Source organism: Ovis canadensis, chromosome 2 (assembly GCF_042477335.2).
Source record: "Ovis canadensis isolate MfBH-ARS-UI-01 breed Bighorn chromosome 2, ARS-UI_OviCan_v2, whole genome shotgun sequence".
NCBI lineage: Eukaryota > Metazoa > Chordata > Mammalia > Artiodactyla > Bovidae > Ovis > Ovis canadensis.
The window spans coordinates 10,515,538-10,539,728 of NC_091246.1; the positions used below are offsets into that span (position 1 = coordinate 10,515,538).

Here is a 24,191-nt window from a genome sequence, read left to right on the forward strand (position 1 = left end):
AGTGAGAAGCCCCCGTTCACTGCAATAGAGAAAGGCCTCGCAAAGCAACGAAGACCCAGTGCAGGCAAAAATAAATACAATTATGTTTTACAAAAAAAGAAGTAAGGCAGGGAATTCTCTGGCAGTCCAGTGGTTAGGACATTCTGAGTCCACTGCAAGGGAACTAAGGTTCCACATGTCATGAAGTGGAAAAAAGAGAAAAAGAGATAAGGCAGAAACTCTGGATAGAGTAAAAGCCTTAGCTCCCATCCCAAACAGCACGGCCAGGGGACCCTGGTTTTTATTTTGTATCACAGCATCAAGGGACCAAGGGAAACTGGATAGAATTTGGCTGCTGCTTGACTGCCAGTGGCCACCTCTGCAGTATCTAAAACCCTGACTTCTGTTTCCCCACTTTTAATGCTACCTGGTGACTCAGGTCTCTGAAACGACCTCAAAGCAAATTAGAACACCATCACAAAACGGTAACATTTTGTTCTGGGGGGATGAATTTGTAGAATAAGCTTTCAGAGCCCAGAAACTGAGTTGATTTCCTTTGTTCTATATAACATTTTGTGAGTTTCATGAAGGTAGCTTCTATAAATTCTTATGGGTCTTGATGTATAAGATAGTCCCAAACTGCTAAGACATGCAGACTTCATGTTTAGCAACACCAAAGCCTTAAGCTCCACTGTGAAGGAAAAGTTCTCCATTACGAAATCGGAAAGCTGCCTTCATATCCTGCCAAGGGACTAACATCTACCACTCCATTTGTGCCATCAGGTAATTACCCTAAAGCTGGAACTCCACACTTCTCCCCACTGACTTCATTTCTTTACACATTCTTGCTTCTTAACCTTGTGGCGGGTCAATTAGGCAATGAGCTCACGTTCTCAGAGCCATGAGGAACAGAGAGAGGAGCTGGGGGAGGCTCAGGAAGGAACACCTGCCTCTGTACTAGGGCCGACTGCTCCCGAGTTCAGGTCTCACCCCAGTTTCACAGATGAAACTGAGGCTCCCCAAGTTCAGCTACCTTGTTCAAGGTCACCCAGCTAGCCTGTGGTGGAGGCCTTTCAGTCAAAACAGAACCTCTACTCTTGGAGTGGCTGATTCACCAAGCAAGACTCAGCTTTGAGTATTCTGGAATAGGGAAGGTTATACTTAACACTGCAGCACCTTCTGTTTTCACATTTAATATTAATGGTTCTAACATTGGGCAGTGCCGTCCTTCTAGAGTGCATTTAGAAATCTTTGGTCCTCCAATGCAGGGGTGAGTTTTGTTTCTGGCTGTTGGTTCTCAGAAGTCAGGGATGCTAAGACATGCTGCAATGCTGAAGACACTTCTACAGAACAAAGCACCATCTGACCCAAAATACAAATAGTTTCCTTGTAAGTTCACAGGTACAAGTGATGAAATTAACTCCCTTTGGCATGAAGTCAGAGTAACAGACGCAGTGATGTGGTATAAACGGTAGAACAGGCTTTTCCAGTAAGTGACCTGAGGTGACTTTTTTTTTAAGGAATGAGGCAATTTATTAACCCAGGATCATTTGCTCTAATGCTGTTTGTTGCCAGCTGCCACCTGTCTGGTGATTCTGTCCAGAGCTTTTTCCTGAGATGTCAGTTTGCAGCCCCAATCTTGGTCCTTTTCCACCATTTTCAGCCCCTACAGGGCCTGGAGGACCTGATGGGCCACACTCTTGGAACCTCTGCTGAAGTGGCTGGGCATGATGCTGTTCCTCTAATCCCCCCGAGATCGTGGTCGTGGGGCCAAGCCCAGCGCCCCTGGAGGTACAGGTTCTGTGCAATGGAAGCAGCTCGTGTGTAGGATCAGCTCTCATTGTAGGGAGTGAGCTCTTTATGCTTGGCCATCCTGACAGTGTCCACCCACTCAGGGACTTTCAGCTTCCCAAACTTTTTCAGGAAGGCGGCCAGTGCTCTGACAGACTCCTGCTGGTTCACGTCTTTTCCAGTAACTCCAGGCATCATGCAGCCTCCACGCTGCCAGCCAGGGGAAAGAAGGGGACTTCTAAAAATGGTTTGCTATTCAGTTGACCCAGAAACTCCAGAAAATCATGCAAATCGAGAGGTTCAAAATCTTCAGATGTTCACTTTAAGAACACTTGTGAAACAGCCCAGGCCATCTAGGGTGTGCATATTTGAAATGCCACCAAGTATCTGAACGACATCCCTTTACAGAACATGTGCCGTGCCATTCTGTTGTCACAATGGCAGTTTGTAGGTGTGCTCAGGCCAATGGGGGGCTGGATGCAGGGTTGGTGGTCCAGAGGGCTGCTCAAAGATGCAGACAGCAACACCGAACTGAAGGGCTTGGATACAGATGCTCTGGCCACCAAGCACATCCAGGTGAACAAAGCCCCCAAGAGGGGGCACAGGATTTACGGAGTTCGTGGTTCACCCGATCCAGGAGCTCTCCCTGCCACACTGAGACGATCCTCACTGTCCCTGCCATGCTGAAAAAAGGACAAATTCTCACTGAAAAAGGAGACTGTTCCTAAACCGGAAGAGGAGGTGGCACAGAAGAAAAACATACCCCAGAAGAAAATGAAGAAACAAAACACGTGATGGCCTGGGAATAAACACCGCCTAAAAATAAATGCAAGTAAAAAATAAATACAAGGTAGAGCGGTTAAAAAGTTCAGGCTTTGTACAGGGAACAGGCTGTGCTGGCTAGACTGTTGTTTTGTTTTGTTTTTTTTTGGTCTGGTCAGTGTTGCTAACATACTAAAGTCCTAGGAAACCTCTTATAAGGTCACAGAGACCAGACTCTACCACTTACTAATTAGGTCATCTGGAGCAAGTTACTTCTTTGAACTGCAGTTTTGTTTGTAAAAAAGGCAAGAATAATTAACTCATGAGACTGTGAGAATTAAACAAGATGTCTGTGTTGCCTGGCAGGATCTAGACAAAGTGTCCTCTTAAGTGATGATGGTAGTGTTTATCTCATCATTATCACGAAATGCCACACTTAGCGTATGCTCCTCAGCCAAAGGCTTTCTAACATTTCCACTGAGGCAATGTATATTCCACATTTCTTTTGCCAAAGGCTTAGATGAAATATTTTCACTCAGTTGCTACTCCTAAATCACTTGAACACCCCATCCCACCAAAAAGACACATTTGAATGATAGTAAAATTTCACTTTGAGAAAATCTTGCACACACTATATTTAAAAATTGCATGCTAATACACTAAGGTTCATTATTAGTTTCAACACACTACAAAGGCAGTTATGAAAAAAAAAAACAATTTTTCATGGCTTAACTATGGAGGAAATGGTAACCCACTCCAGTATTCTTGCCAGGAGAATCTCATGGACAGAAGAGCCTGCTGGGCTACAGTCCACGGGGTCGCAGGAGTCGGACACAACTTTGTGACTAAACCACCACAACTATGGAGGAAATAGAGCCCGTTAAACAGTGAAAAGAGTGAAGTCCCCAATGGAAGGCAGAGCTGATAATCCAGAACCTCCAGAGGCGCACAGGATGCGCAACCACTTGGTTGCAACTGAAATCAGACTAAGAAGTCTATTCAGCTACATGTCACTCATTCACAGTTTGTACAAGAGTAACTGTCAGCCTCCCTGAGGAGCAAAGGACAAGCGTTTTGAATGTTTAAGAAGCCATCATATAAGCCCTCCAATTCTCTATACACAATCCTTGCCAATTCTACTTTTGTGGGAATCTGTGTGAATTCAGATTTCAGTGGTTGTGTATCTGGGGTGGAAAGAGAAGGTAACTGCTGCATGGCCAATGAATAAGAATTAGAGGGTCCAGATACAGTTCACTGTAGTCTGGCCTATAATGCAACAGCCCTCTATTAAAAAAAAAAAAAAAAAAGACTGACAGAATGCTTACTAAGGAGACGGAATTGGAATAAGCCATACTTGAGATCATTTGTTACACCCCAAACTTAAAAAAAGGGATCTCTGTGGACTCAGGAAATGCTTCACTATACAAAAAAAAAGATTCACTATACAAAATAATTCTTTAAAGGACAGTTTTTTAAATAGGATTTTACTCTGTAGCAAGTGTGCAATAAAGAAAAAAAGTTTATGTTTAGGAACACTCATTAGGGATTTTTTTCCCCAGAGTTAGCTCCACATGAAGGGTACATATAAATAACCAACAGAAAAGAACTTGCACAATAGAGACATCATGTTTGCTTCCTAAAAATTTCATAGAATCTTGACACAATGGCCTAGTTTTGGGGTAACACAAAGGATGCTAAACTTCAAAGCAAAATGGAAGACATCTTCTGAAGAGGCAGATGCTCAGTTCTGAACTTCCCGATGCAGTTCGCATTCCAAGTGAACTCAACAGGATGAGGTAAGACCTCCACTGCGTAACCCAGGACACAGCTGTGGTCTACATCCCGCCTTCCATTCTCAGGGTTCTCGCTGTCAGGTACTGTTCAGCCAGCGCACAGTGAGATGTGCTTCTCTACTTGAAGGCTTCCTGCACAGAGCACAACCGTCTTGCTCGCTGGGTCACATGGAGTCCCAAAACATGTACCATGTAACGGAAAGCCAGGTTTCAAGAAGTAAAAACTCTGAGTGGTTTGAGGGAAGCAAGAGGGCATTCAAACAAAAGATTAATAAAAACAATGTCTACAAAGTTCATGGAGGGGCTTGAAGATGAAAACTAAAAATTTTCAACCGTGGAAGGGGTTGACCAACACCCAGGGATTGGGCTGCTTGCCTGCAGTGGGAGCTGAGACAGATATTCAGTTCTTTTGAGGATCTATATACATGGTAATTGGCAAAATACATGATAGAACAAAACACATCAATTCCTTTCTTTCGAAAATGGCTCTAAAGGGAGAGTGAGGCTTGAGTCCTTCTTCCATGGTCCTGCCTATTCAGCCATCCAGAGCTTGAAGGTCCTGTCATAGGAGCAAGTGGCTATGAGCTGCCCATCGGAAGAAATGTCTAGGCCCATCACTTTGCCTTCGTGGCCGGCCAGAGTCTTCAGAGGGGACCAGCCTGGGTGAGTCCAGATCTTGGCTGTGTTATCATAGGCACCAGTGAGCAAGAAATTCCCATGGATAGCTACAAAAGAGAAGAGGAATTACTTAAGGAATTAAGATATTAGAGAGCGTAAGAAAAGAACCCAAATCTGCAGGCTGTGTGCTTAGTCGTGGCTGACTCTTGGTGGCCCGCCAGGCTCCTCTGTCCACGGAATTTTCCAGGCAAGAATACTAGAGTGGGTTACTTCCCTGGCGGTACAGTGGTTAAGATTCCATGCCTCCACTGTAGGCGGCATGGTTTGACCCCTGGTTGGGAAATTAAGATCCCACATGCCACATGAGGAAAAAAAAAATCTAAAGCAATTAAGAATACTGGAGTGGCTTGCTATTTCCTCCTCCAGGGGATCTTCCCAACCCAGGGATCAAACCCACGTCTCTTGCATCTCGTGCACTGGCAGGTGGATTCTTTACCGCTGTGCCACCTGGGATGTCCCCAAATCCACTAGAATATACTATTTTCAAAAAGATGTTATTTTGGCATTCACAAAATGCCAACCTCCAATCTGCATTTTTACTAGGCCTCTACAAAAAAGAGAACAACTACAGACAGACTTAGGGAAACAAATAACATTATTAAGGTCTTTTGGTTCTTTCCCTGATACACAACCTATTCAAAATAATATTAAGAACTAAGAGCTTGGACCTTCCATGGAAAGCAAAACATGCACAGAAGTCTTCTTTCCTTCCTAGCAACAAGAAGCATGCAGTCATAGCTGTGTCTGAAAGGGTGTTCGAGGGAAGGAAATTATCATGTGTTCCTTCAGCAGGGTCCAAATTCTCTCATGTTCCCCTTCCAAGTTAAGCTAACACCTGGTCTGCATTTCATGCAAATGCAATCTGTTTGTCTTGAAGTTAGGCTTACAACAGAAGGAAAACTTACGCTCAAACTTGACACCTGTCACTAGGTTCTGATGGGCAGGAATGGTATAGACACAACGTCGCTGTCGAAGGTCCCACACTTTGCAGGTGTTGTCGCCACTGCCAGTGGCAATGTGGTAGCTGTGGATCAGGTGTAGCGAGGAAGTTAGACACACAGAATACTTCCTGACCAATAACCCCTCCACCCCTCCTTCAGTGAGCTTATTTACCCATTGGGGGAGAAACTTATTCCATATATTTCCTTCAGGTGACCTTCTAGGAACATGATACAACGTCCAGTGCGCAAGTCCCAAACTCGACCAAATGCATCCAGTCCCCTGACAAAACAATTCATGAGTGAGTATTTTGAACCCAATTCTCTGTGGAAGCAGGCAGATGTCAGAGGTCAGAGGACTGCGCTGCCCCGGCTATGTGGAAGAAGCCTTACCCAGTGCCAGCCAAAGAGCCATCTTGATGGAAGGCAATGTCATACACACCCATGCTGTGGCCCTCCTGATGCAGGATCTCCTCTTGAGCTTCCAAATCCCATAAGCGCCATGATCGGTCATAGCTTAAAAAGCCAAGCTAATAATTAACCAGCAGATACTCAAAGTGTACAAAGTGCTATAAATTACAAGTGTACAAAGTGCTTCAATGTACCAAGTACTATAAATAGTTGGAGCTCAAGTTATATTTCTGAAACTACTCAAACAACCATATTAACAAATTCTTTTCTGGCATAAATAATGTCTCCACAACTAAGCATATCTCTCTTGGGTGCTAAATGGGAAACTATGGACGACCTATGCCTAAAAAACTACCTCAGTGGCTATTTTAAAAAAGAGAATCCCCTTAGAATGGCCCAGAACAAAGACTCTGTCACCTACGTTCTTCCCCAATTTCACTGTTGTGTCCTTCCACTCACTGAGCATTTACTGGGTCCTAGACTGAATGTTGGGGATATAATCAATCACAAATAAATCAAGAGAATATAATAGAATAGAGAGTATATAAAGAGGCCCACACATACACGGTCAAATGATTTTCAATGCAGCCACCAAAGCAATTTCAATAGTGAAAATCTCGATAAATGAGAAAACTGTAATACATATGGGAAAAAAGATAAAACAAATAAAAAATCCTCAATTAAAAAATGAGTAAAGCACCTGAACACTGAACAAAAGAAAATACACAAAGGGTCAATAAGCACATGACTCAACACCAACAGTCATCAGAGTAATAAAAACTGAAACCATGAGATTTCACTACATACTTCCAAGACTGGGCAAAATGATGAGACTGCCAATGCCAAATGTTGCAAAGATGTTAAAACAACAACAACAACACTAGAATGCTGGGAATGCAGAATGACACCAACACTATGGAAAATTTAAAAGTTAAAAATACATCTATCCTATAACCTTGCAATTGCATTCCAAGGTATTTATTCAAGAGAAAGGAAAGAAAAATATGTCCACAAAAAGTACTGGACAAGAGTACGTATAGTAGCTTTATTCTTACCAGCCAAGAGTTGGAAACAGCCCAAGTGTCCACCAATGGGAGAATGGATAAACTGCCAGTTATGCAACTGACTACTTCTCAGCAATAAAAAGGAGCTACTGATACATGCAACGACAAGAATGAATCTTAAAAATGTGCTGAGTAAAAGAACCCAGACACAAATGAGTTTATACGGTATGACCATACAGAATTAATTTATGGTGACAGAAATCAGGGCAGGGGTTGTTTTGGAAAGGGGAGTTGGCTGGGAAAGGCATGGGGGAACTTTCTGGGGTGGTGCAAGTGTTCTATCAACAAGTGTATGGCTATGAGCATAACTGATGCCGTCTTGGGCCCATACAGTCCTTCCTGTCCTCCTGCTGACCCCACCTGGAACTGTACTGTGTGGCAAATCACTTTTCTATTGTCAAGGGCTTTTATTAATAGTTAATAGATATTGTTTAACAACCATTAGGACCAGGAGACCTCCATGCTCTGTTAGTCGTCAAACAATGAAGACCTTTGCTGATGTATTCCCAGCACCTACTGGTTACCCATTCATAAATCTTGACTTAGGAATGTACTTCCTGCTTCCAAGCACAGACCCCCATACCCTACGTTCACTATAAAACTGCTGCAATGGTTTCTTGAAGGTGCAGAGTACAGCTGTGAATGCTTCAGGATTGCTGACTGCCAGATCCCACCCTATAAGTGACCCTATAATAAACTGACCCACTGGTTATATGGATGGAGTTGTCCACCTTGATTATTCATCTCAAGATACTTCTCAGGGACATCCCTCATGGTACAGTGGATAAGAACCCACCTGCCAATGCAGGGGACATGGGCGCAATCCCTGGTCCGGGATGATTCCACATGACGTGGGCCACCCATGTGCCACAACTGCTGAAGCCTGCGCGCCCAGAGGCTGAGCTTAGTCAGCAATAAGGGAAGCCGCTGCAATGAGACGCATGTGCACTGCAACAAAAGCAGTGCCCGTTCACCACAACTAGAGAGCCCACAGGCAGCAACGAAGACTCAGTGCAACCAAAAAAAAAAAGACTTCTCAGTTTGGTGGGCACTTTTTGTTCCCTTGGACATCCAACAACAGGGATGTGGGTCATGTGAATGTATGCATTTGTCAAGACCGACTAAATTATACACTTAAATCCATTTCACTGCATGTAAGTTGTATCTCAAAAACTTCTTTAATAGATTCTGGCCTCACTGAATTTATAGAACCAAGAAAAGAGACTAATCTGTAAGCAGTGAGGTTATAATACAATGTATAGCCCACCCCGCCACCCCCTCTCCACCAAAAAATGCACTTCTAGTACTGGCCAAGAAAGAGAAGAGGGAAACTCTAGCTCTCTGGCATTTAGTGACCGAAATTTCAGATTAACTGCAATTTAAAGCCAAATACACTTAGCCTTAACTGTACCATATAGTCTTTTTTGATTCTGATTCACTGCAGTCCAAGAAAATATTACTTGAAGACAGAATAAGAGGATGGCTTACCAGGTGGTACCTAAGAAACGTCCTGATGGATGCCACATTACACGGGCCACACGCACTGTGTGGCCTTCAATATCTGCCACCGGTTCATCACTGAAAAGGAACCAAATATCGTAAGCAAACTATTTTACAGTCATGCAAATATTCACTGAATTTTTTTCAATGGTTGAGCACACAGGCACTCATTCTGCATGGGTGCGCAGGCCAAATTGTAATTTGTAATCTTAAAATTTTAGGGCCAATGATAATTTAATCACCTCCCAAGGTTATAAAAGCTTTGGGACTATTACGTATGTCCACAGGGGAACACTGCCCATCTTCTGTTGCTCAGTAGCTCAGGTGCGTGCTACTCTTTGTGACTCCAAGGACTACAGCAGGCCAGGCCTCCCTGTCCTTCACCATCTCCTGGAGCTTGCTCAAACTCATGTCCACTGAGTCAGTGATACCATCCAAACATCTCCTCTGTCATCCCCTTCTCCTCCTGCTTTCAATCTTTTGCAGCATCAGGGTATTTTCCAATGAGTCAGTTCTTCACATCACGTGGCCAAAGTATTGGAGCTTCAGCTTCAGTATCAGTCCTTCCACTGAATATTCAGGGTTGATATCCTTTAGGATGGACTGATTTGATCTCCTTGCAGTTCAAGGGACTCTCAAGAGTCTTCTCCAGCACCACAGTTCAAAAACATCAGTTCTTTGGAGCTCAGCCTTCTTTACAGTCCAACTCTCACATCCATAAATGACTACTGGAAAAGCCATAGCTTTGTGTATATGCACCTGTTAGTAAAGTAATGCCTCTGCTTTTTAATATGCTATCTAGGTTTGTTATTGCTTTTCTTCCAAGAGGCAAGTGTCTTTTAATTTCATGGTTGCAGCTGACATCTACAGTGGTTTTGGAGTCCAAGAAAATAAAGTCTGACACTGTTTCCATTGTTTCCCCATCTATTTGCCATGAAGTGATGGGACCAGATGCCATGATCTTAGTTTTTTCAATGTGAATTTTAAGCCAGCTTTTTCACTCTCTTCTTTCACCTTTCATCAAGAGGCTCTTTAGTTTCTCTTCGCTTTCTCCCATAAGGGGGGTGTCATCTGTATATCTGAGGTTACTGATATTTCTCCAGGCAATCTTGATTTTAGCTTGTGCTTCATCCAGCCCGGCATTTCTCATGATTTACTCTGCTTGTACGTCAAATAAGCAGGGTGACAATATACAGCCTTGATGTACTCCTTTCCAAATTTTGACCAGTGTGTCGTTCCATGTCCGGTTCTAACTGTTGCTTCTTGACCTGCATACAGGTTTCACAAGAGGCAGGTCGAGTGGCCTGCTGTTTCCATCTCTCTCAGAATCTTCCACAGTTTGCTGCGACCCACACAGTCAAAGGCTTCAGTGTAGTCAGTGAAGCAGAAGCAGATGCCGCAGCACTTCAGTAAGCACTGCCCTTCTACTTCAGCTCACTGTCGACAAACGCTCAGCTCTACACCACTTACGATCAAGAGAAAACCTAACAAGCAAAATAATTTCTCTGAATCAAAGGACTGCTGAGAGTCTAGAAAGAAACATACTTTGATAGAGATGCAGGGCAATATCAAATATTTCTGGTGCAAGTGGATTATAGATAATTTTATCTCAAACTTCAGCTTGTCCAAGGATCTTCATGAAAGAAGAACTCCTAAACAGAGGCTTAGTTTCCTTTCAGTGGCCCTTAAATTCTACTACCAGCAACAGCAGAAAGATCTGAAACACCAGTGAAAGGAAATAAACACAAACCCTAAAGAGGGCAATTAAAAAGAGAACACTATTAATGTGGATACACATAACTAATCAAAGCCCTAGGGGAACAAACATTGCTACTTATTACCAAAGCCAATTAAAACTTGCTGTGCTCACAGGTAATATCCTATCTAGCAGAGTGGAGACACTAATTAGCTCCTCACAAAATCCTAGAACAAAAGCCTCATGTGCTTTCCCAAAGAAGGAAAACTAAGCAACTGAATTCAGAAGTCTTTTAGGCAACAAGGTGCTTCTAACTATTTCTTGGAAAACAATAAATAATCACAAACACATTAAAACAGACAAGCCTGTTGTAATTGGAAAATATGGTTTAGGTAAAGTATGATGAAATTGCGAGCATACCACTTCCTTGGCAATACTGCTGGACATAGCCTTCTTTCTCTCCCCTGCGGCTGTTTGCTAAGAACCAATGTGTTGTCTGGAGTATTATTTTCAGTCAATCTACCAAATAGCGCATTTCTCCAGCGTCAATCTACTGCAATGGTAGGTATAATAGATCGTTCCAGAATAACGAGCCAGGAAACAGTGGTCACTGTTTAGAGGCAAAAACCAAGGTACAGAGTTCTAGGTCCCTAGGGCCAACCAATCAACTGTTTACTGTGACTGCCGTGCGGACAGAGCAGTAATATTCACCTGTCAAGGCTCCACAGTTTCACAGAACCGTCAGCAGCACAAGAGGCCAGATTGACGTCTTTTTGGTCCAAGGAGACCGTGGATTTGGGATGGAATACGATCGCTCCCACGTTTGTGTTATGGCCTGAAGGAGTGTAAGAGATGGAAATTAAAGGGCTGCTGTTCCGTTATAACTTAAGTGTAAATATACACAATGAGGAATATTATATATACACATTTCAGAAAACGTGAACCTATAAAGTATTAGTTATTCAACTACTAAAAAACTGAACTTTTAAAATTTAAACGTATAAATTACATTAAAAAAAAAGCTAAACACATACAAAAAAGTTTCTTGCTTTAGAGACTGCAAATGCCAGAGTAGGGCTGGACATGAGAGAGAAATATGCGTATGATATCATTATCATTCAGCCTTGCAGTCAAAGAAAACCAAACCAAGTCAGATCATATCAAGAATTAATTGTGTGTGTACTGGGTTTGAGTGTCCGGTAGAGCTTTAAGAGCTATACTGCTTGGTAAGAGTTTGAACTGGGAAAAAGACCAAGCTTTGGGTAAGAGTCTAACTCACCTCGCAGAGTGTGAAGGAGGTTGCAATCCGGAACAGACCAGAGCTTGCAGAGCCCACTCCTATCAAACACAAAGGAAAGCACCTCAGCCAGGGTTGGTCTGGGAAGGAAAAGGTATCTTGGTAACATTACTAAAGGACAGTATCTTCTTACCCCCAAAAATAGTTATAGTGGCAGACAAAAAAGAAAAGACTTATCATTTGAAGGGTTATGTAAGAAAGCTATAACCAGGTCTGAAGCAAACAAAGGCCTCTACTGGACTATAAATATTATAGCACAAGTTGCTCTTCTCCTTAACTTTTGGACCAATTTCTAGGCAAAGTAGGAGAAATTGAATTATCTAACTATAATATTAATAATGATACTATCTCCTTAAATATGAATAGCATATTACTTACAAAGTAATTAAATTTTAAAAACTGCTTTATTTTGAAAAATTCCAACAAATTACTTTTATATCATCTCAGATGACCCTTGTAACAGATTTGTGAGGTACATAAGACAGGAATGATCATTTCTACTCTACTTGTGTGTTCGTTTTATTTTCTGTAATTAACTTTTTAAATTGGAGTATAGATGATTTACAATGTTGTGTCAGTTTCTGCTGCACAGCAGTGAGTCATTTCTGCTTTATAATAAAGACGGCTAAGGCTTTGAAGAGGTGGACGATCTACATAGGTCCTTGGTTTTCTCCTGAACTGGTCTTGATTTTTGCCTAGTCAGGTAGCTTCTGTGTGTACAATGTAAGGAAGATAGCCCCTCACTAGATGACAATGTCCCACAAGAACACTAAGTGACTGAACAGAACAAAACACCAAAGTTTTCACATCTTAAAAGTTTTTTGCATATGCGATGGCAAACAGAAAACAGAATAAACACAAAAACGGTAATTCGCTTTGCTTTACAGATAAAGAAACTGAAGCTTACACAGAAGTATCTTGCTTAGGTCACATAACTAATAAAGAAAAGCTATATCAAGGTGTGTATAATTAGTCTATAAACTCCTTGTATTAATATATCTGCTCCAAAATGATGCTAATGCCAAGAATATGACTGACACATGAGAACTGAAAGCTCTATTATAAACTACAATGGGTACACATTACCACCTCTAGTTTGATGTGATCATGAGCAGCAGAGGAAAATGGGATGGCAATGGCCTTCTATTTATTTTTCACCTTTTTTTTGAAAGTAGCTCAGTCACATCTGACTCTTTGCGACCCCATGGACTATACAGTCCATGAATTCTCAAGGCCACAATACCGGAGTGGGTAGCCTTTCCCTTCTCCAGGAGATCTTCCCAACCCAGGGACTGAACACAGGTTTCCCACAATGCAGGCGGATTCTTTACCAGCCGAGCCACCAGGGAAGCCAAGCAATGGCCTTCGAAAACAAATGTTGACTTTCCCCCCAGAACCCCATTCAGGGAAAAGAAAACAAACCACTGTAAGATGGGGACTTACCAACAAGCTGTGGCCAGCAGTTTGGAATTGGGACTAAAGTGACAGTAGGAGATAGGCCGGTCATCCCCAATCTGACTGCAGAAATTATTCAAAGACTTAAAGAAAGACAAACAAGGGATCATTAAATGCTAACCCAAGACTTTCTTGGCTTTTCCACCATAAAAACAACAACAACAACAACAACAAAAACCTTTTCAGTTTTAACCCACCCTCAGATTCCCCACCCCTCCTCTTTTGTCAGGAGACACTTCTACAAATGAATGAACGAACCGAGTCAAGGCTTCTCTGGAACTCCCTCATGCTGTCATCTACAGTCTGTGTCGACAGCGTCTCTGTCCACTAAATATAAACCAGAAAGCCATGGCAAGCCTTAAAGCACAGTCTAACATATTAAAAGGGAGAAGTACAGCACAGAACCACAGGCGCCTGCCTTGTACAAAGTACAGCAGGTTCCCTGGCACCTTAATGGACGGATCCTCTCAAGCAGCAACAGTGCAAGCAAAGATGTACAGCTGCCTTTTATTTGTTAGAGGTGGGCCAAGGTAGAACATTTAATAAACACTGCAAGAAATCTTTAAAACATCAGGCAATCATGGAGAGCGTCTTACCCGGAGAGATTTGTGCAGCTCTTGCATCTGGGAGGTTCTAGTTGTCTCAGGAATCTCTTTATGAAGACGGGCCTCTTCTAAGCGTTTCATTGCCCTGTAACACAGAAAACATTACCCTGGGCAAACTGGCTGGAAACAAGGGTCCACAGAAGTCTCTGTACCACTCAATTTCAACTAACAACCACAGTCATTATAAAGCAGATCCTCAGTCCCTGAGAGGAAACAAGAAGCATGCTTCTTCCTCCTTCTCAACTTTCTCCTTACCTGGGCAGTGAGTAATTAGCAATCCACAGTCTAGCAACCTTCAGGCTGTTTGGTCCTTCATGGTACCAGGTCTGCTGATACTGAAAGTTAAATAAGAGCAGAAATGTCAAGTCTGAGGCATCCCTGCCTCTTTCATAGCTATCAATTCCCTATTGTAACTGCCCAGGAAAAAGGTGAATTAGTTCAGAATAATATGATGAAATCAGGTATATGCGCTTACTGCTGTGTTTCTTTCTACGAGTTCTTATTGGATGATTTCTGGTTCCTTTTTAAAAGGGAAACCAGGAATGCTGTGCTTCTTCCCCAAAATGGGAAACTCGCTTACCTCCGTCTGTATCTACAAAGGAACCACAAACAACTGCCAACAACTATTCCTGAACAGCAGTCTCCAACCCCTGCTCTGCGCCTCATCCGAGGCAAAGCTCAGCTCTGAAAACAGAAAACGAGAGAACTAGCCCCTTGCCTCCCGCGTGTTGACACTATGAAGCCAAGGACGTATTTTACCTCTTCTTTGGACTTCTTTGATTTCTCATCATCTTTTTTGGTCTTTTTTAAGGCATCAGTACCGACCACTGAAAGGATATTTCTTAACCTGTAACAAAGCAAAACAGAATTTAAATAGAGTTGAGATAAGGTAAAGTAGGACTTTCACCTTACTTCACTCAGCGCCACAGTGTGTTGGATACTCGATGCGCTAAGTATAGAAAATGACTAAGAAACACCCTTGACTTCACAGGGTGCTAAGGGGAATCATGAGTAAACCACCTAGACTTGGAGGGAATCAGGGAAGGCCTTGTGGAGAAGATGGTCTCTAAACTGAGCCCTCAATCAATCAGGTCAATAGGTCAAGAATGTTCGGAAAGGACAGCTAAGGCAGAGGGTTCCACGAATGTGAAGGTCTAGAGGCAAGCATGTTGAGCCTGGAACCAACAGTTCAGTATGGCTGGAGCATGGGGTACTGGGAAAGGCTGAGTGAGAAAAATGGCTGCGAATCTCAGTAGGGGCCAGGCCACAATGTGCTCCTAATGCCAGGGAGAGCAGGGTTCACATTTGAGAAAGACTCCTGGAAAAGCATGGAGGAAAAAGAGGGAAGAACAAAGGAGGGAACTCAGTATACTGTGGTATCCTCCCACTTGAGTCCTAATGGACTCAATAAGACGGTGGCAGCAGAGACTCCAGACAGGCACCTAAGGGACACAGACAACAAACAAAGTATATCCTTTGCGAGGCTATTAACAAAGTAACACACCGTGACAGGGCATGATGTCGGGGCTCACTTTACCAGGGACCAGAGGTTAGGAAGAGCTTCTTTAAGGAGATGGTATTTATGCTAAAACCCAAAGAATTAAAAAAGCTCTAAAAGGCAAGAGTTTCAGTATTCTTGCCTAGAAAATCCGTGGACACAGGAGCCTGGCAAGCTACAGTCCACAGGGTCGCAAGAGTCAGACACAACTTAGCGACTAAATCACAACACAAAAGGCAAGCGAGGGGAACAAAAAAAGGAAAATTAAGTCAAAAGACAGAAAATAAAGCTTGAGTATCCTAGGAGGATCATTATGGCTACTAAGTCTAGTAAACGGGAAGAAGGGTACAAGGTAAGGATGAAGAGCGTATTAGGAGTTTTTTACTCTAAGTTTAGTAAGAGACACTGTAGGATTTTAAGCAAACAATTAATACAGCAAATCTGGGGTTATTACAATAGTCTAAATGTGAAACTAGTGGAGGGAGAGAAAAGAGGACATGCTGGAGGTATATTTCAGAAGCAGAATAAACAAGATTTTGCTGATGGGTTACAGAGAAGGTGACGCAGGTTTTTAACTGAAAACTGTGTGAATGGTTGTGTTATTTGCAAGAATAGGAAAAGAATGGAAAATAGATGAGTTCAATGTCAGCTCACTTCAGTTCAGTTGCTCAGTCGTGACTGCATAGACTGCAGCACGCCAGGCCTCCCTGTCCATCACCAACTCCCAGAGTTTACTCAGACTCACATCCGTCGAGTCAGTGATGCCATCCAGCCATCTCATCCTCTGTCAACCCCTTCTTCTGCCTTCAATCTTTCCCAGCATCAGGGCCTTTTCAAATGAGTCAGCTCTTCGCATCAGGTGGCCAAAGGACTGGAGTTTCAGCTTCACCATCAGTCTTTACAATGAATATTCAGGACTGATTTCCTTTAGGATGGACTGGTTGGATCTCCTTGCAGTCCAATGGATTCTCAAGACTCTTCTCCAACACCACAGTTCAAAAGCATCAACTCTTTGGCACTCAGCTTTCTTTAAAGACCAACTCTCACATCCATACATTACTACTGGGAAAACCATAGCTTTGACTAGATGGACCTTTGTTGGCAAAGTAATATCTCTGCTTTTTAATATGCTGTTTAGGTTGGTCATAACTTTTCTTCCAAGGAGTGTCTTTTAATTTCATTCAACGTAGGTCCATGAGTAAAGGTAAATTGGAAGTGGTCAAGCAGGAGATGGCAAGAATAAACATCGACATCTTTAAGGAATCAGTGAACTAAAATGGACAGGAATGGGCAAATTTAATTCAGATGACCATTAAATCTACTACAGTGGGCAAGAATCCCTTAGAAGAAATGGAGTAGCCATCATAGTCAATAAGAGTCTGAAATGCAGCACTTGAGTGCAATCTGAAAAATGACAGAATGATCTCAGTTCGTTTCCAAGGCAAACCATTCAACATCACAGTAACCCAAGTTTAAGCCCCAACCACTGATGCTGAAGAAGTTGAAGCTAACCAGTTCTATGAAGACCTATAAGATCTTCTAGAACTAACACCAAAAAAAGATGTTCTGTTACGCTCAGGGGATTGGAATGCAAAAAGGAGCAAGTCAAAAGATACTTGGAGTAACAGGCAAGTTTGGCCTTGGAGTACAAAATGAAGCAGGACAAAGGCTAACAGAATTCTACCAAGAGAACACACTGGTCATAGTAAACACCTTTTTCCAACAACACAAGAGACAACTTTACATGTGGACATCACCAAATGCCAGATTGATTTTATTCTTTGCAGTCGTAAATGGAGAAGCTCTATCCACTCAGCAAAAACAAGACCTGAAGCTAACTGTGGCTCACATCATCAGCTCCTTATAGCAAAATTCAGGCTTAAACTAAAGAAAGCACGGAAAACCACTAGGCCATTCAGATACGACCTAAATCAAATCCTCCACGATCATACAGTGGAGGTAAGAAAGAGATTTAAGGGATTCTATCTGGTGAACAGAGTGTCTGAAGAACTATGGACAGAGGTTCGTAATACCATACATGAGGAGGCACTGACTAAAACCATCCCAAAGGAAAAGAAATACAATAAGGCAAAGTGGTTGTCTGACAAAGTCTTACAAATAGCTGAGGAAAGAAGAGAAGAGAAAAGCAAGGGAGAAGGGGAAAGGTATACCCAACTGAATGCAGAGTTCCAGAGACTAGCAAGGAGAGAGAAGGCCTTCGTCAAAGAACAATGCGAAGAAACAGAGGAAAACAGAACAGGAAAGACTAGAGATCTCTTCAAGAAAACTGGAGATAGCAAAAGAACATTTCATGCAAAGATAGGCACAATAATGGACAGAAACAGTAAAGACCTAATAGAAGCAGAAGACATCAGGAAGAGATGGCAAGAATACACAGAAGAACTGTACAGCAAAGATCTTAATGATCTGGATAGCCATGACGGTGTGGTCACTCACCTAGAGCCAAACATCGTGAGGGCCTTCAGAAGCACTGCTACCAATAAAGCTAGTGGAGGTGATGGAATTCCAGCTGAGCTATTTCAAAGCCTAAAAGACGATGCTATTAAAGTGCTGCATTCAGTATCTCAGCAAATTTGGGAAAACTCAGCAGTGGCCACAGAACTGAAAAAGGTCAATCTTCATCCTAATTCCTAAGAAGGACAGTACTAAAGAACATTTAAACTACCAGACAATTGCGCTCACTTCCCATGCTAGTAAGGTTATGCTCAAAATCCTTTAAGCTAGGCTTCAGCAATACTTGAATGCAAACTTCCAGATGTACAAGCTGGGTTTAGAAAAGGCAGAGGAACCAGAGACCAAATCGCCAACATTCACTGATCATAGAGAAAGCAAAGGAATTCCAGAAAAACATCTACCTCTGTTGCACTGACTATGCAAAAGCCTTTGACTGTGTGGATCATAACTGTGAAAAACTCTTAAATAAGAGATGTGAATACCAGACCATCTTACCTGTCACCCGAGAAACCTAAATGCGAGTCAAGAAAACAAGTTAGAATCTTATATGGAATAAACGACTGGTTCAAAATTAAGAAAGCAGTATGACAAGGCTGTATACCGTCACTCTGCTTATTTAACTTATACGTAGAGTACATCATGGAAATGCCAGGCTGGATGACTCACAAGCTGGGAGAAATATCAACAGCCTCAGATAGACAGATGATACCACTCTAATGGCAGAAAGCAAGGAGGAACTAAAGAGCTCCTTGATGAGGGTGAAAGAGAGAGTGAAAAAGTCGGCTTGAAATTCAATATTAAAAAATCTAATTAGATGGCCTCTGGTCTTAACACGTCATGGCAAACAGAAGAGGAAAAGGTGGAAGCAGAGACAAATTTCCTCTTCCTGGGATGAAGAAAATCACTGCGGATGGTGACTGCAGCCATGAAATTAAAGATGACTGCTTTCTGGAAGGAAAGCAATGATAAACCCAGACAGTATATTAAAAAGCAGAGACACCACTTAGCTGAAAAAGGTCTGTACAGTCACAGCTATGGTGTTTCCAGTAGTCATGTACGCATGTCAGAACTGGACCATCAAGAAGACAGAGTTCTGAAGAACTGATGCTTTCGAACTGCTGGAGAAGGCTCTTGAGAGTCCCTTGGACAGCAAGGAGATCAAACCAGTCAATCCCAAAGGAAATTAACCCTGAATATTTTCACTGGAAGGACTGATGTCGAAGCTGAAGCTCCATACTCTGGCCACCTGATGAAAACAGCCAACTAACTGGAAGAGGCCCTGATGCTGGCAAAGACTGAAGATAGCAGGAGAAGAGGGCAACAGAGGATGAGACGGTTGGATGACATCATCAATTCAACGGACATGAACTTGGGCAAACTCCAGGAGATGGTGAGGTACAGGGAGGCCTGGCATGCTGCAGTCCCTGGGGCTGCAAAGAGTAGGACACGACTTGGTGACTGAACAACAAGAACTTAGAGATGTCAAATTTGAGACTATCGAATAGCCAGGCTACAGAGACCTGGGAGTCATCAGACTCCATGCCATGGGAGTCCATATAAACTCCACATACACCATGCCCTGGGAATGGACCTGATCCCTCACGGCTGGTGTAGGACAAGGACAAACAACAGCGGTTTATAAAGGTTACGCAGGGGGAAAATGAGGCTTAGAAGAATTAGCTAAAGAAACAGGAGGAAAACCAGGAGGATTGGGTTTTATGGGAGCCAAGGAAAGGGAGCTTGTGAAGGATGGAATAGGTGGCAGTGTACTGGGGCTATTCTTAGTAATGAGCTGATGACCTTAATGAACAGCAATTTCAACGTGGTAGTGGTCCGTCAGTTTGCACTGGGCTGAAGAGTGGCAAGGGCCTTAAGAGGGTAAATGTAGTAAGTGAGGAATAGTTGAGCCCCAAGTCCTGAAGAGGCAGGCAGGTCACATCCTCATAACTGCACACGACTAGCCTGTCACTGACAGTTTTGGAACTTCAGAATCACAAGAGTAGCATTAACTGAGGAAAATACCTCTTTTCAATAATGTCCAAAAAACACTTACCATCATGTTTTATGTTAATGACAAAAAATGCGTTTGCTGTTTAAATTTTCAGAGTTCAGTGACAAATTTTACCCAACTGAAAACGACACACTAAGGAGAGGAAGGGGAAGGAACATGTTAACACCTTCACAGTTTATAAAGAAAAATTAGTACTGGAGAATAAACTGGCCTAAGACTTAGATTATGGACTAAACCATATTCACACAACTTAATAAGATATTCTGTCAACATTATGTGAGACATTCTATTAAAGGATTAGCTACAAGTATCAACTAAATAATGGCAGAAAGTGAAGAGGAACTAAAGAGCCTCTTGATGAAAGTGAAAGAGGAGAGTGAAAAAAGCTGGCTTAAATTCAGCATTCAAAAAATGAACATCATGGCATCTGGCTGAATCACTTCATAGCAAATAGATAGGGAAAAAGTGCAAAGTGTCAGATTTCATTTTCTTGGGCTTCAAAATCAATGTGGATGGTGACTGCAGTCATGAAATTAAAAGACACTTGCTCCTTGGAAGAACAGCTATGACAAACCTAGACAGTGCATTAAAAAGCAGAGACATCACTTGGCTGAAAAAGTTCCATATAGTCAAGGTTATGGTTTCTCCAGCAGTCATGTATGGATGTGGACCGTAAAGAAGGCAGAGTACCGAAAAATCAATGCTTTTGAACTGTGGGGTCGGAGAAGACTCTTGAGAGTCCCTTGGACAGCAAGATCAAACCAGTCCATCCTAAAGGAAATCAATCCTCCAAAATTCATTGGAAGGACTGATGCTGAAACTGAAGCTCCAATACTTTGGCCACCTGATGCGAACAGCCAACTCACTGGAAAAGACCCTGATGCTAGAAAAGACTGAGGGCAGGAGGAGAAGAGGACGACAGGATGAGACAGTTGGATGGCATCACTGACTCAATGGACATGAGCTTGAGCAAGCTCCGGGAGACAGTGAAGGACAGGGAAGTTCATGGGGTCACAAAGAGTCGGACATGACTTAGTGACTGAACAACAACAACAACTAAAATCTGGAACTATAATCCTGTGATTAAAAAAGAGTAAGTACTTAGAAAGGGTACCTTTCTCTTCTTTCAGCAGGACCTTCTCCAAAAAGTGTGATGGGTTCCCCCAAAGCTCTAAGGCAAGCTTTGACCTCTGAGTCATCTGTGGAAACGTTGATTTGCCGGGCTCGCTTCCTTCTCTCAAACTCTGCTAACACTTCAGCCTGTCTCTCACTGATGTGCTCTTCAATTTCAAACACTTCTCCTATAAACAGAACAGGCAATATCAGCATAATCACCAATCTTCTTTAATTAAGGAGAGAGAAATAAGTTCTTACAACTGGAGTTTGCACGCCTCTGCTGCTGCTGCTAAGTCGCTTCAGTCGTGTCCAACTCTGTGCAACCCCATAGACGGCAGCCCACCAGGCTACCCCATCCCTGGGATTCTCCAGGCAAGAACACTGGAGTGGATTGCCATTTCCTTCTCCAATGCATGACAGTGAAAAGTGAAAGTGAAGTCGCTCAATTGTGTCCGACTCTTAGTGACCCCATGGACTGCAGCCTACCACGCTCCTCCGTCCGTGGGATTTTCCAGGCAAGAGTACTGGAGAGGGGTGCCATTGCCTTCTCCGCTGCATGCCTCTAGGGACAGTTAACTAATCTGTTAGAAACTTTAGTTTCTCAGTTTATTAAAGTATGCCAAACACAGAAAACTAAATGAGGTTTTAAAGGCCAGAAACTGGTTCAAGTCATCTTGTTTCATTTGGCAACTTACACTTACATAAACACACAGCCTTCATGAGACAATGAGAATATGGAGCACTTTTAACAAGTTATCTAGGCTTTCTATCCATGGCAAAATAGAAACATTATTTCAACAGTTGCCAAAGCTACTCTCTGAAATAGTCTCAGTATAGGAACACTAACAAATCTAACAGTGAACTGGAAATAATTACCATGAAAATGATAAAGCCTTAACTACAAGGCTTTTTGGATAATCTAGTAGCTAGTTTTAAAACTCACATAAAAAACAAGCATTTGGATGAGAAGTGAGAAGTACAAGGGTGATGCAGTCATGTTTAAAATAACATAAAAGGTTTAAAACTCATGAAAAGTGCACACGTATAGAAAAGAAAATGTGTGGGAGGGTCGATGAGAAACAACAGAAGTCCTATCTGCACAGAAGTCTTTTTATACCCTTCCATACTTTCTGAATTTCTTATGACAAACATGAATGATTTTATTTTTAAAATATAGTAGACTACTAGTTACTGGCATGAAAAAATACCCTCAACAGTGTGTGCATACTTACTGGCTTACTTGTTTCCAACTCTTTGCGAGCTGGTGGACTGTAGCCCACCAGACCCCTCTGTCCATGGGGTTTTCCATGCAAGAAATACTGCAGTAGGTTGCCATTTCCTCTTCCAGGGGATCTTCCCCACCCAGTGATCAAAGCCACCTTGTCTCCTGTGTCTTGCACTGCAGGTGAATTCTTTACCCACTGAGCCATCAGGAAAGCCCATTTAACAGTATCACAATGACAAACGCAGCTTACAAAACAATTGGTTTATCGTGATTTCATTTATGGGAAAAAAAAGTGTATTTTTATAGCTTTATTAAGTTCTTGAAATGACATAGCTCCAATTAATAAAGATTACAGGTTTTTCTACTTCGTATGTTTCTTTATTGTTTAATTGCTTTCAAAATAAAGATGGCTATCACTTTAAAATTTAAAAGAGATAATTTCATTTTGGGTGAAAAACAGTTGAAAAACTAAAAAGAGGAGAATATTAGGAAACACAGTAGCTCCAAGCTAACGCCAGAACTACACTAGATCTCCAGAAGACAAAGGAAATCACTCTGAATTCAAATGCACACTGAATAAATAAATTCCTAGTAAAATTACTAACAGTTCACTGAAGGAAAACTGTATAAAAGGTTTTAAGAAAAAGGTTTTTGGATGATAAGACCAAGTCAGGTAGGTGGAGAATATGGACTTTGATAGGTGCAAGCTTATTAGTTGTAGTTTCTTGACATAAACTAGTGATATTTAAGATGAGGAAGGTAATCATTACAGAAAATTTGAGCACCAAAGGTAAAGATGAACTCACAATTTGAATCTTACCAGAGGTTATGTTAATGTTTCCTGCTTCAATTCCTGCTTTGAGTCCTTCTTTTCCCAAAAGCCCAGATTCTCCTTTGGCCAGACGCTCCCTCTCCTTCTCTTCCAAACTTCCATAATAGATGTGTGGTTTCTTCACAACAGGAGCCACTAAGTCATCTGGTGCCTTAGTTTTGGTGGCCTGCTAAAACAAAGACCTAGGTTAACCTAAAGCTTAATCTTAGCAGCCTAATAGGTTTCGCAGCAGAATGCAGCTTATTTAGAGCTTCAAACCTATTTCTTCCCCACACAAAGGACAAACCAGACACCAGTTAAAATGTGTCTTCCTTAATCTGGGGGTGGAGGGAAAGAGTGGTTCCCGTCTCTTAATCACTTAAGTTTTGTAGATAGGAAGAGATGGATAAAACTAGTCAATTTCTCGTGCTGATTTTTCTGTCAAAGGTTTTCTCTTGAATATGTGTATTTCATACGGTTGCAGCAGGTGAAATCTCTTCTTGGCTTTTATGAAATTTCCACAATTACTGCTCATCACAGGGGTATCAGGGATAACTGAAATAACCAACGCGATGGTACGGGGGCCAAGTTAGAAAGTTACTGTTCATACATTTCAAACGTTTCGGATATGAAGCAGTAGATAAGTTAGGAGGCCTCGTTACAATTAAGAGTTCTGAAAGTGTCATAAATCTTGGCCAAGACTCTACTCCCTTTCAGAGCTCCGTTTCTGAACCAGACGGAAGAGATATTTACATTTCGGGGCTGGAGTGAGAGGTGAAAACGAGCTAAAACAGATGGAAGCACCCAAGAATTAGGAAAACACCGAAGCCTTCCTCCTCGGCCCTCCACCGCCGTAGCCCGTTCCCTAATGGCCCTGTTTCGCAGGAACCCCCCACCCCCTCAGCGCTCCCTGCCAGAATGAGACCTGTACCGTGGAGGAGGGTCGTGAGGAAGCCATGCTGGGCTCCGGGGACGCGAAGCCTCAGCGAAAGCCGCGCTCTACGTTTGAGACCGTCCACCGCGCGCCCAGCAAAGCGGAACTACGTCACCAACCGGAAGTGGTCCTAGGTCCGACGCAGCATCCTG

The 24,191-nt window shown here is 42.5% G+C and overlaps 1 protein-coding gene and 1 pseudogene across 3 annotated transcripts; both read right to left on the minus strand.

Moving 5' to 3' along the window:
• Positions 1-1,534: 1,534 nt before the first annotated feature.
• On the minus strand, positions 1,535-2,000 carry LOC138433200 (small ribosomal subunit protein eS19-like; annotated as a pseudogene).
• Positions 2,001-4,139: 2,139 nt separating this feature from the next.
• On the minus strand, positions 4,140-24,182 carry PRPF4 (pre-mRNA splicing tri-snRNP complex factor PRPF4). Of its 3 annotated transcripts, none has more exons than XM_069575404.1 (14): positions 24,037-24,182; positions 23,115-23,292; positions 21,068-21,254; positions 14,729-14,816; positions 14,225-14,304; positions 13,961-14,054; positions 13,353-13,447; positions 11,892-11,950; positions 11,324-11,447; positions 8,905-8,994; positions 6,335-6,457; positions 6,117-6,224; positions 5,909-6,027; positions 4,140-5,050 (listed from the first exon to the last, which is right to left on the minus strand). In XM_069575404.1, exons 1-14 carry the CDS (start codon positions 24,061-24,063, stop codon positions 4,857-4,859), a joined length of 1,566 nt encoding a protein of 521 aa, XP_069431505.1. In that variant the 5' UTR covers positions 24,064-24,182; the 3' UTR covers positions 4,140-4,856. The 3 variants fall into 3 exon arrangements, with proteins under 3 accessions (XP_069431505.1, XP_069431504.1, XP_069431503.1); XM_069575403.1 differs by having other exon boundaries at positions 23,115-23,295; positions 24,037-24,162; XM_069575402.1 differs by having other exon boundaries at positions 24,031-24,161.
• Between the last annotated feature and the right edge of the window lie 9 nt (positions 24,183-24,191).

Excerpts from the sequence above, each read along its gene's own strand:
- PRPF4 (XM_069575402.1), bottom strand. The coding sequence starts at position 24,063 with ATGGCTTCCTCACGACCCTCCTCCACGGTACAG. Across the intron at positions 13,448-13,960 it reads AGCTGCACAAATCTCTCCGG|TCTTTGAATAATTTCTGCAG; the intron begins GTAAGACGCTCT and ends TCTTTCTTTAAG. Across the intron at positions 6,225-6,334 it reads GGCTCTTTGGCTGGCACTGG|GGGACTGGATGCATTTGGTC; the intron begins GTAAGGCTTCTT and ends TTGTTTTGTCAG.